Source organism: Pristis pectinata, chromosome 10 (assembly GCF_009764475.1).
Source record: "Pristis pectinata isolate sPriPec2 chromosome 10, sPriPec2.1.pri, whole genome shotgun sequence".
Taxonomy (NCBI): Eukaryota; Metazoa; Chordata; class Chondrichthyes; order Rhinopristiformes; family Pristidae; genus Pristis; species Pristis pectinata.
Genome location: NC_067414.1, coordinates 98,283,328 through 98,295,448, shown reverse-complemented (window position 1 = coordinate 98,295,448; position 12,121 = coordinate 98,283,328). Strand labels below are relative to the sequence as shown.

Genomic DNA, 12,121 nt, shown 5'->3' with positions numbered 1-12,121 from the left:
TAGCATTGAAGTAAATGCAATTGAGCTTGCCAGTCCTCCCATGCTCCCTAACCTGCCTCTGTGTGCTCTGCTTAAATTATCTGCACAGTTTTCTCTCCACCTGCTGCACTGCTACTATGCTTCCCATCTCTGTGACAAATTACAATGTAAGTTAATATGTAATTGTTTAACATTATTCATATGTATTCACATGGTAAAAAGATGCATCATATAGGCATAGTGCCATTACACCACATAGGAAGGCTATTGGGTCTTTTGGTTCCATGACATCAGGGCAGGCACGGTAGTGTAGCGGTTAGCATAATGCTATTACAGCACCAGTGACCTGGGTTCAATTCCAGCTGCTGGCTTTAAGGAGTTTGTATGTTCTCCCCGTGTCTCCTCCGGATGCTCCGGTTTCCTCCCAGATTACAAAGACGTATGGGTTAGGAAGTTGTGGGCATGCTAAATTGGCGCCAGAAGCGTGGTGACACTTGTGGGCTGCCCCCAGAATATTCTAGGCAAAAGATGCATTTCATTGTGTGTTTCGATGTACATGTGACTAATAAAGATATCTTATCTATGTAGACCAATCTAGCCAGTCCCTTCCCTCCTTATATTTTCCTTAAGTGCCAGTCCAATTTCTTTTTGAAATCATACATGAACTTCACTTCCACCTCCCTTGTAGGCAGTGAGCTCTTGGTCACTACCATCCACAGTAGAAGAAAAAGTCTTCCTCACGTCACCTGTGTGTTTCTTGCCTAAATCTTCAAATCGATGTCCCTGCATCTTTTATTAGCTAATGAGGGAAGGCAACTTTGTCTATATTTTTATTAATTTTTTGGGATGTGTGAATCAATTTATTGCCTAATCCCCATTATAGTAGTCAGCCACCTTTGTAAACCACTGCAGTCCTTCTGATGCTGCCTGAGGTGTCCAAACAATGCTGCTGGATAGGGAGTTTCACGATTTAGATCCATCAGTGATGAAGGAAGAGAGGTATATTTCCATGTAGGTATTGTGTTCAACTTGGAACCAGCAGGTGGTGGTGTTCCCATATCAAGTTGAGTTTATTGTCATATCCACAAGTACAGTGAGCTACATTACAATGAAAAACTTGCTTGCAGCAGTATCACAGGCACATAGGTATAGGTAACACATAGAATATAAGTTATACATAAAATTACACCATGCAATGAAAAAAATAAAAACAAAAGACAGTGCAAACACAAGGCCTTTGTGCAAAAAAAACAAAGTCACAATTGAAAACAAGGCCGTGGTAGTGCAAAGAGGTGGTCCGTAGTGTTCCATTGCTGACTGAGGTAGGGTTAGGGTTGTGTAGGTACTTTCAAGAACTGGTGATCGCAGGAAAGTAGCTGTTCCTGAACCTGGTGATGTGGGACTTCAGGCTTCTGTCCCTCCTGCCTTGACAGTAGCAGTGAGAAAAGGGCATAACCCAGATGGTGTGGATCCTTGATGATAGATGCCATTTTATTGAGACAGCGCCTCCTGTAGATGCTGTCAGTGGTGGGGAGGGCTGTGCCATGGTGGACCAGTCTGTATCCACGGCTCTCTGCAGCTTCTTGCATTCCTATGCGTTAGAAATTCCGTACCAAGATATCTTTTATTAGTTACATGTACATCGAAACCCACAGTGAAATACATTTTTTGCGTAGAATGTTCTGGGGGCAACCTGCAAGTGTCGCCACACTTCCAGTGCCAGCATAGCATGCCCACAACTTCCTAACCTATATGTCTTTTGGAATGTGGGAGGAAACCGGAGCACCCGGAATTGAACCCGGGTCGCTGGTGCTGTAAAGTGTTACGCTAACCACTATACTACTGTGCCTGCCTGGTGTGATGCCAGTCAGGATACTTTCAATAGTGCATCAGTAGAAGTTACTCTATGTGCTAAATCTCTTTAAACTTCTAAGAAAGTAGAGGTGCTGGCGTGCCTTGTTCGTGATTGCATTAATGTGCTGGGCCCAGGTTAGGTCATCTGAGATGTTAACGCTCAGGAGTTTGAAACTGCTTACTCTCCACCTGTGACCCACCAATGAGAACTGGTACATGATCTTTGACTTCCCTTTCTGAAGATAACAATTAGTATTTTTGCAAATACTACCCATTGCAATGAGGGTGTCGGTCAAGCAGGCTGAACATGCAACCATAAGAAACAGGAGCAAAAGAAAGACAGACAGCCTTTGGACCCTGCTTCCCATTCAGTAAGATCATGGATAATCCAATCTTGGCCTCAACACTACTCTTCTGCTCTGTCCCCTTCAGCTCCCTTGTAGTTCAGATATCTCTCTTGAATATATTCGATGGCCCTGTCTCCACATTTCCCCAGAGTAGGGAATCCAAGGATTCACAACACTGAGAAAAGAAATTCCTCCTCATATCAGTGTTAATTGGACAACCCCTGATCCTGAAGTTATACTCACTAGTCTTAGAAGCCCTCACTCAGGAAACATCCTAACATCACCACCCTATCAATCCCCTCAGAATGTTACAGGCGGGCCCCCACATTACAGAGGGGTTGCATTCCTAGAAAACCAACCTTTGTCAAAATATCAAGTTTTACATCCAGTGAAATTCCTTTACATGGTCACATAGGTTTACAACTTGCACTTAAACTTGCTGGCCCTGTTTCGGACATCGTAAGGGTAAATAATATGGAAAACTTTTAGAAAACCCCCCCGCTATACAGCAAAAGGAATCTTAACTCACTGAAAAAAAACCCACATTATCTGCACCTGTGAAGAAATGTGAGTTGTAAAAAAAAGTAGACATAATTTGCTGTTTCTTTTGCATTTTGTGTTTATTTATTTATTCCACCCCCCACCACATAAATTCTATTAGAGCACATTTTATACCATATCTTGAATTTTTGGGTAGCGATTTATGAATATGTGCCAATATATTACCCCTCAACTCAATCCACTGCTATCTTGTGTTGCAAGCTTTTATATGACACTTTATTGAATGCCTTCTGGAAATCCAAATGCACTACATCTATTAATTTCCCCTTATCGGCCCTGTGGCTTTGTCCTGAGTGGTGTCGAATTTCTTGAATATTGTTGGAGCTGCACTCATCCAGGCTATGGAAAGCATTCCATCACACTCCAAATAAGTATTTTACACATGGTAGCAAGGCTTGTCAGCAGTTGAATCATTTACCACAGGACACTCATTACAATATTCTCTTGCAGCTCTGGTATTTATGCAGCTGGTCCAATTTAATTTCTGGTCACTGGTGACTCCCGTGATGGTAATGTTGGGCTATTTGGCTATGGTAATTCAGTCAATGTCAATGATCCATGTTTAGAATCATTGCAAGTTTTGAAATCTTACTTTATCTTCCAGAATCAAAATAATTTCTATATTTGTCATTTATGCATCAAACACCACCCTTGTGAAACACCACCATCTATCAATCTCCAGTCTAAAAAAAACATTTATCATAATACGCACAAAATGCTGGAGGAACAGGTCAGGCAGCAGGTATGGAGAGAAGTAAACAGTTGACGTTTCAGGTCGAGACCCTTCATCAGGACGCCGACCTGAAACGTCAACTGTTTATTTCTCTCCATAGATGCTGCCTGCCCTACTGAGTTCCTTCAGCATTTTGTGTGTGTTGCTCAAGATTTCAGCATCTGCAGAATCTCTTGTGTCTCCATTTATCATAATATGCTGTTTTTTGTCCTTACACCTTTTTTTAAACCATGTTAACACAGACCCCTGTGGTCCACAAGTCTGAATTTGTTAGCCATAATTTTATGTGTACTTGTCAAACATTTCCTTAAAATTCATATAGATAATGGTCACTGAATTCCCTTCCTTCAAGGAAGTGAATGTACCACGCTTCCCAATCTGGCTTAGATGTGATTCTAGATCCAAGAATGTGACATAGGTTATACAGCACAGAAATAGGTCCTTCAGCCTAACTCATCCATGCTGACCAAAGTGCCTACCTGAGCTAGTATGATATGCCTGCGTTTGACCCATATTCCTCTAAACCTTTCCTATCCATGTGCCTGTCCAAATGTCTTTTAAACATTGGGATTGTACCTGCCTCTACCACTTCCTCTAGCAGCTCGTTCCATGTATCCACCACCCTCAGTGAGAAAAACATGCCCCTCAGATCTCCTTTAAATCTTTCTTTTTTCACTTTAAATCTATCCCCTGGGGGGGAAAAAAGCACCATGACCATTCACCTTATCTATGCCTGTCATGATTGTATATACATCTATAGGTTGACCACTCAGCCTCTTATACTGCAGGGAAAAAAGCCCCAGCCTATCCAGTCTCTCCTGATGACTCAAGCTCTCCAGTTTGGTAACACCTTTGTGAATCTTTTCTGCACTCATTCCAGTTTAGTGACATCCTTCTTAGCACAAGGAGATCAGAACTGCACACAATTCTCCAAGCGCAGTCTCACCAACGTCTTGTACAGCCATAACATGATGTTCCAACTCTTATATTCAATGCAAAAAACAAACTGCTGAAGGCACACAGCTGTAGAGGCAAAGGGATGGTCGATATTTTGGGTTGAGACCCTAAATCAGGACTGAGAGTAAAATGGAAGATAGCCAGTATAAAGCGATGAGGGGCAGGGGTGAGGCAGAAGCTGGCAAGTGATAGGTGGAACCAATTGAGGAGGGGTTGATGAGAAGATGGAGCCAGGTGGGTGAGGGATGGGTGGAGATGGCTGGGAGGTGATAGTGGAGATAACCAAAGGCTGCAGATTATGGAATCTGATAAGAAATGATGACTGAAATCAGGTGAGGGAAGGATGCTGGGCAGTTGGGAACAGTGAGTGGAGGGGATGGGATCAAGTAGGTAAAGTGTGCAGGTGAAAGGCAGATGGAACCAGGTGGGGGAGAGAAAAAAAATGGGTAACAGGGGGCTGGGTGGGGCTGGGGGGTTGGTTGGAAAGAAGGGCATGAACGAGAGGACCTGGGTGGATCATAAGGAGAGAGAAGGGAACAGAGGGGATGTAGGTTACCTGATGTTCATGGCGTTGGGTTCTAGACTACCCAGGTGGAATATGAGGTGCTGTTCCTCTGGTTTTAGCAGAAAGGGGTGGGATGGAGAAGATGTGACTGGTGTTTGACATTGCGTTGCAGCTGGTGGAATTGATGAAGAATGATGAGCTGGATGTGGTAGGAGAAAGGCAGACTTACTAATCATGCCACTTGCATTCTCATCCAAATTATTAATATATATGGCAATCAACAGGGGACTCAATACCAACCTCTGCAGCACACCACCGGTCACAGGCCTCCAATCTGAAAAACAATCCTGCACAACCACCCTCTGACTCCTACCACCAAGCCAATTTTGTATCCAATTGGCTAGCTCACTCTGGATCCCATGTGATCCAACCTTCTGGATCAGCCTACAGTGTGGGACCTTGTCACAGGCCTTGCTAAAACCTATATAGATAATATCTACCACCCTGCCCTTGTCAATCCTCTTGGTCACCTCTTCAGATAACTCAATCAAATTCATGAGACATGATTTCCCATGCACAAAGCCATGTTGACTATCCCTAATCAATCCTTGTCTTTCCAAATGCAGGTAGATCCTGTCTCTCAGAATCCCCTCCAGTTACTTTACCCACCACTGATATTAGGCTCACCAGCCTATAATTGTCTCGTCCTTGCATCCCTTCTTAAATAAAGGCACAACATTAGCCATCCTCCAGGCTGCTGGTACTTCACCTGTGGCTAACAAAGGTACAAAAACCTCTACCAGTGCTCCAGCAATTTCTTCCCTTCCTTTCTAGAACATCCTAGGATATACTTGGTCAGGCCCCAGGGATTTATCCACTTTTATCTGTTTCAAGATTATTAACACCTCCTCTTTCATAATGTCAATATGTTTCAGGACATCACTGTTCTCTTTCCTGAACTCACTAGCTTGCATGTTCTCCACAGTAAGTACTTAGGAGAAGTATTCTTTTAAGTCCTCACCCGTCTCCCATGTCTCTACACATGGACGACCACACTGATCCTTAAGGGGATCTATTCTCCCCCTTGTTACCCTTTTGCTCTTAATATACTTATATAATCCCTTTGGATTCACCTTAACCTTATCTGCCAAGGATATCTCATGTCTCTTTTTTGCCCTCCTAATTTCCAATGTGGTTGCTTAACTACCTCATCAGTCAGGAGCATTTAGGATTGAATAAGCAATGGATATAAATGTCCATGAATAAATGAAGTACACATTCTTTGTCACTACACCAAGCAATTTAATTTTTATAAAACATTGTATACCTTTTAGAAATCTACGCTAGATCTTGTTAATTAACTCCAACTTCTCCAAGTACCTGTTAATTTTTTCCTTTATTACAATTTTGAAAACCTTACTGATCGTTGATGCTAAATGTTTACAAATAATCACTATATTCTGATAGCACTTTGCAAACCCACAATTTCTACCACCAAGAAGAACAAGTGCATAGAAGCACCAACACATGCAAGTTCCTTTCCAAGTTGCACACTATCCTAACTTGGAAATTTTTCTTATATCCTTCATTGTCACTGAGTTTAAATCCTGGAACTCTCTCCCACAAGAGTACCTTCACCAGGAGGACTGCAGCTAACCACCACCTTCACAAGGGCAGATAGGGATGGGTAATAAATCCTGTCCTTGCCTCAGATCCCTAAAACGAATATAGAGGGCATTACCTCTTCCATATCACTTCTACCAATATCTTTTCATACCCTCTTAGTTAACACCAATACGAAGTACTCACTATTTATTTTAGCCTTATTTCCCCTTTAAGCCTACATCACCTTCTTCATCCCTAATAGAATTCTAGCTCCTGGAAACACAAGAGAGATTGCAGATGCTGGAAATCTGGAGCAACATACAAAATGGTTCCAGATGATGCAGTACTTCACCTGTGAATCCATCGGTATCAATTACTGCATCCGGTACTCCTGGTGCAGCCTCCGCTACTTCGGTAAGACCTGACGCAGATTGGGGGAATCACTTTGTCGAGCACTTTTGCTCCATTCGCTGTACCAGCCAGGATCTCCTGGTGGCCAGCCATGTTAACTCCACTTCCCATTCCCACACCGACATATCTGTCCATGGCCTCCTCTACTGCCAAATTGAGGCTAGACGCAGATTAGAGAAACAGCACCTTGGTAGTCTCCAACCTTATGGCGTGAATATTGAATTCTCTGACTTTTGGTAACAGCTCCCCTCCGTCCCCTTTTTTTCCCTTATCCCACCAGCCCCATCACCCCATCTCTACACCCCCCCACCCTCCCACCCTCCCACCCTTTCAATCTGCCCATCACCCATACATTCCTCCCTTCGGTTCTCCTCCTCACCTCCTTTATTCCATGGTCCACTGTCCTCTCCTATCAAATTCCATCTTCTTCAGCCCTTTGTCACTTCCACCTATCACCTCCCAGCTTCTTTGATCATTCCCACTCTCCTCCTCCCTCACCTGCCTATCATTCCCCTCTCACCTGGATCCACCTATCACCTGCCAGCTTTTGCTCCCTCCTTCCCCCCCCACCTCTTTATACTGGCTATCTCCCTTCTTTCTAGTCCTGATGAAAGGTCTTGACCCAAACGTCAACTGTCCATTTCCCTCCATAGGTGCTGCCTGACCCGCTGAGTTCCTTCAGCATTTTGTGTTGCTCCAGCTCCCAGTTTTTAAGCTGCTAGAGTTCTGTGCAGAATTAGCTGGAAGTTTGAATGTGAATAAAAAATAAAAACAAAGGCATGCAGTGCCTTTTACTGATTCAGAAATTCCCATAAGGGTTTTAAGCTGATGAGGTAATTTTGAAATGGATTCAGTGGTGCAGTGTTTGGATTGCACAGAGTAAAGTTTCATCAACAGCTGTGTGTTAATAACTGAGTAATCTGTTGTAATGATGTTAATTGGGAAATACATATTGGACAGAATACCAAGCATTTCCAGATCTTTTTCAAATTAGGCCTGATGGGTCTTTTGCAGTTACCTGATTAAGAGCCATTTCAAGGCTCTTAAAACATGTTTAAAAACATTGAAAATGCATTTATCCATATCTGACGAAGGGTCTTCAACCTGAAGCGTTAATGTTTCCCTTCCCATAGATGTAGCCTGACCTGCTGAGTGTTTCCAACATTTTCTGCTTTTATTTCTATGTCGATATGTATATACTATCTTTTCCTTTTCACCAGTTTTTGATTTGCTATTTTGTGTTCTAATGTGTTCTATAGCTTCACTGCAAAGAATGGACAGAGATTTTATTTCCAAAATGCAACAATGTTGAAAAAACTGTGGACCAAATTGTTGGGATATTTGTAGAAATCTCTGACTCGGTGCCGGTGAAAGAAATTGAAAAATCTGAAGAAGAACCAGGTAAGAACCATTCTGTGATTTCATAACTGATCTGAGATATAAATCCATATACCTGCTACTTCGTTATATCCCTTAATATATTTGGCTAATAAAAATCTCTCAGCTTCAAATTTATAATTAAGAATTTGTATAGCTTCCATTGTCATAAGAGGGTTCCTTTGTAACTTCCCTCTATAGAAGGAAAATAAAACTGCAGATGCTGGAAATCTGAAACAAAAGCAGAAAGTACTTGAAGCACGGAACAAATCAAGCAGCATCTGTGGATGGATGATGCGAGTTATTGGAAGTTAGATGAACAGAGAAAGCAATTTATTGGAGCCCTCCAACTTCTGATAATTTGCTTTCTCTGTCCGTATCAGAACTGGCCATTTTTTGCTGTAAATCATCTATCTGTGATATTGACTCTGTTTTTCCACCTTCCTCATCAGCACACCCTGACTTGCTATTTGTAAAATATCATACTATATTGTTCCATTAACAATTAATTCCCACAGCAAACCTGGCATCAACCTATCACAGATCTTCGCTTTACCCTATCCATCCTACCACCCCTCCTTCTCTACAACTTAATAATAACTTTTTTCTCTCCTTCCTAGTTATGACAAAGGGTCTTTGACCTAAAATTCTTCAAAAGTCTGATTCTAATTCTTAGATTATGCCCCTGGTTCTAAACTTCCCAACCGGCAGAAATAGTTTGTTTTTATCCACCAATCTATTCACTTAATATCTTGGATACTTCAATCAAGTCATGCGTGACATTTTAAATTCCAGGAAGTACAACAACAATATGAATAATCTAATGTTATAATTTAACACTTGAAGTGTGAGTATCATTCTGATTGAGCATTGCTACATTCCTCCCTGGCTACAAGATTGGTGCCAGAGGCTTGGAGGCCTGCTAAAACTGCATTGTTATTTAAAATGGGATGAATGGAAAAACAAAACAGCTTAATTTCAAGCCAATTAGTTTCACTTCAGTGGTGGCTAAGTTATTGGAATCAGTTTTAGGGGATATATATTAATGACTTGGATGTGAATGTAGGAAGAATGACAAGTAAGTTTGTGGATGACACAAAAACTGATGGTGTTGTGGATAGTAAGGAAAATTGTCTAAGGCTACAGCAGGATATAGATCAGATGGAAAATTGTGCAGAGTGTTATCAGATGGAATTTAATCCCAACATGCATTTTGGGAAGTCAGATAGGTATAGGACATATACAGTAAATGGTAGGGCTTTAAGGAATGTTAACAAACAGAAGGATCTTGGGGTTCAAGACCATAGATCCCTGAAAGTGGCAACATAGGTAGATAGGGTGGTGAAGAAGGCTTATGGCATGCTTTCCTATATAGGTCGGGGCACAGAATATAAAAGCCAGGATGTTATATTGCAACATTACAAAACTTTACTTCGGCTGTACTTGGAGTTTTATGTGCAGTTCTTGTCACCACACAATTGGAAGGGTATGGTTGTGCTGGAGAGAGTGCAGAGGAGATTTACCAGGTTGTTGCCTGTATTGGAGGGCTTTAGTTCAAAGGAGAGATTGGATCGGCTGGGCTTGTTTGTCCTGGGACAAATGAGACTGAGGGGTGGCCTGTTAGAGATACATAAATTATAAGAGGCATGGATGGGATAGATGGTCAGAATCTTTTTCTCATGGTAAGAGTATAAAAAAACAAAATGGCATGTTTAAGGTGAGAGTAAGGAATATTTAATACAATTTGAGGAGAAAGTTTTTTATGCAGAGAGTCCTTGATATCTGGAACTTGCTGCTAGAGGAGGTGGCGGAATCAGATATAATCTCTGCATTTAAGAGACATTTAGACAGACATTGAAAGGCAAGGCACAGAAGGATATGAACCTAATGTGAATAAATGAGATGAATGTAGATTGGCAAAAAGGTCAACTTGGACCTGGTTGGCTGAATGGCCCATTTCTGTGCTGTACAATGCTATGACTCTGTGCCGTGTTGGTTCCTTATGGTATGCAGATACATTTACTTAATTTTATCTGTGAAGATCATAAAACTGCCTTTACAGTACAGTTGCTTTGCTTTTTAATGCCAGTTTAATTTAAATTGAATTATTTTTTGCTGTAGGCCTGCATACAGATGTAAGCATTTGGAACTCAATGCTTGAATGAGTTGTAGTGGCAAAAACCATTATCACATTTAAGGTGTAGAGTCATAGATTTATACAGCACGAAAACAGGCCCTTTCGCTTGACTCGTCCATGCCAACCAAGATGCCCATCTAAGCTGGTCCCATTCACCTGTGTTTGGCCCATATCACTCTAAACCCTTCCTATCCATGTATCTGTTTAAATGTCTTTGAAACTTTGTAATCGTACCCTCTACCACCTGTTGGTTATGCACCTTGATATATATTTGAAGAGCCATAACTTGCAGGGCCGTGGACGTGGTGTCTTCAGGCTGTATAGTTCTTTTTTGACCAGCTTAGACAACATGATCAAAATAGCTCCTTTTGTTGTAAATATTCGAAGGTTCTACCTCCAAAGGTGTGGTGCCAAGAACGATTTCAGCTATGAATTAACTGGTACTCTGTGTAGCTCTGGCATAACCTTTTTGTGTTCTGGATAACTAAATATAAAAATCTGTCTAGTATTAACCTGTTTGATTATTTTCTGTACCATCTCTAATTGACCTTGCTAAGACATTTAACAGTCATTTGTGGATCTGGTGTCACAAATAGTACAGACCAGGTCAGAATGGCAGATTTCTACCTGAAGGATGGTGGTGAACACAATGGGTTTTTATGACAATTCAGCGCTTTTGTGGGCATCTTGACTTTTTTCTCATCTATATTTCGGGCTGGGAAAAAAACATTGGCTTTGCCAGAGACACTAAGATCATGGATGGTGAATTTAAAAAAATGCAGGAGTGTGAACTGTTATTTTTGTACTCAAGTGTCAGGTGTGGGGCATGAATGCATGACTTTCTGATCCTAGCACAAGTATACTGATCCTCAGCTGATGACTACCATGAACCTGATCCATAATGCTAAATTACTCAGATGCACAGAGTAAAGAAAGAAGAATTTAATAAACACTTCTCTTTTGGACCTAAATTATTAGTGTTCAAAACCAGTGCAGTTCATGCAACATGAACTCAGTTCTATAGGTTGTAAATCTGGGCCTCTTGGTTACTAGTGGCCTCACTACCACTGTACTGAGCCAATACTACACTGTGAAAAGTGCTGTCTTTCAAATTAGATGTCTGTCCACATATGAGGTGAACTGCAGAAGATCTCACCACACTATTGGTCTGTCCGAAACTTGCTGGTCTTCCAGCACGAGATGTCTGTAAGGGAATGCTACCAACCGGCACATTCCAGGTTGTAGGATTATATGCTGAGGGACGCACTGGAGCTTGGCGCAGGCAGTGCAAAGGCTTCATGGCTGCAGTCTAGAGTCCTTCAGCCACTGGTCATTGAGGGGCTGGTTCCTGTATGAAGACCCTCAAACAATGGAAGTGTGTCTCATCATGGGACACCATGAGTGGCAATGGTGCTATGTACACAAAACTGTACTAACACAACTAATGTATAGAACCAATAACACTGAATATATAGACTGAACAACACTACGAATGTAAAGAGTCATGCACTGTTTTTCCTTTATACTTTTATATATCTTTTAAAGTTTATTTTTGAAATTCTGAAAGATAGCAAAGTTGTGCTATTCTGCCCAACATTTATTCCTAACTCAACACTCAATCATTCCTTGCTATTATAGGTTATGTGGCCATAATC

General features: G+C 41.6%; 1 protein-coding gene across 1 annotated transcript in view; it reads left to right on the top strand.

The window, feature by feature from the left end:
- LOC127575526 (dynein axonemal heavy chain 8-like) overlaps window positions 1-12,121 on the top strand; it is a 443,415-nt gene that overhangs the window by 124,388 nt on the left and 306,906 nt on the right. Inside the window, 1 exon segment of the mRNA XM_052025459.1 lies at window positions 8,212-8,353. Coding sequence (XP_051881419.1) covers window positions 8,212-8,353 — 142 coding nt within the window.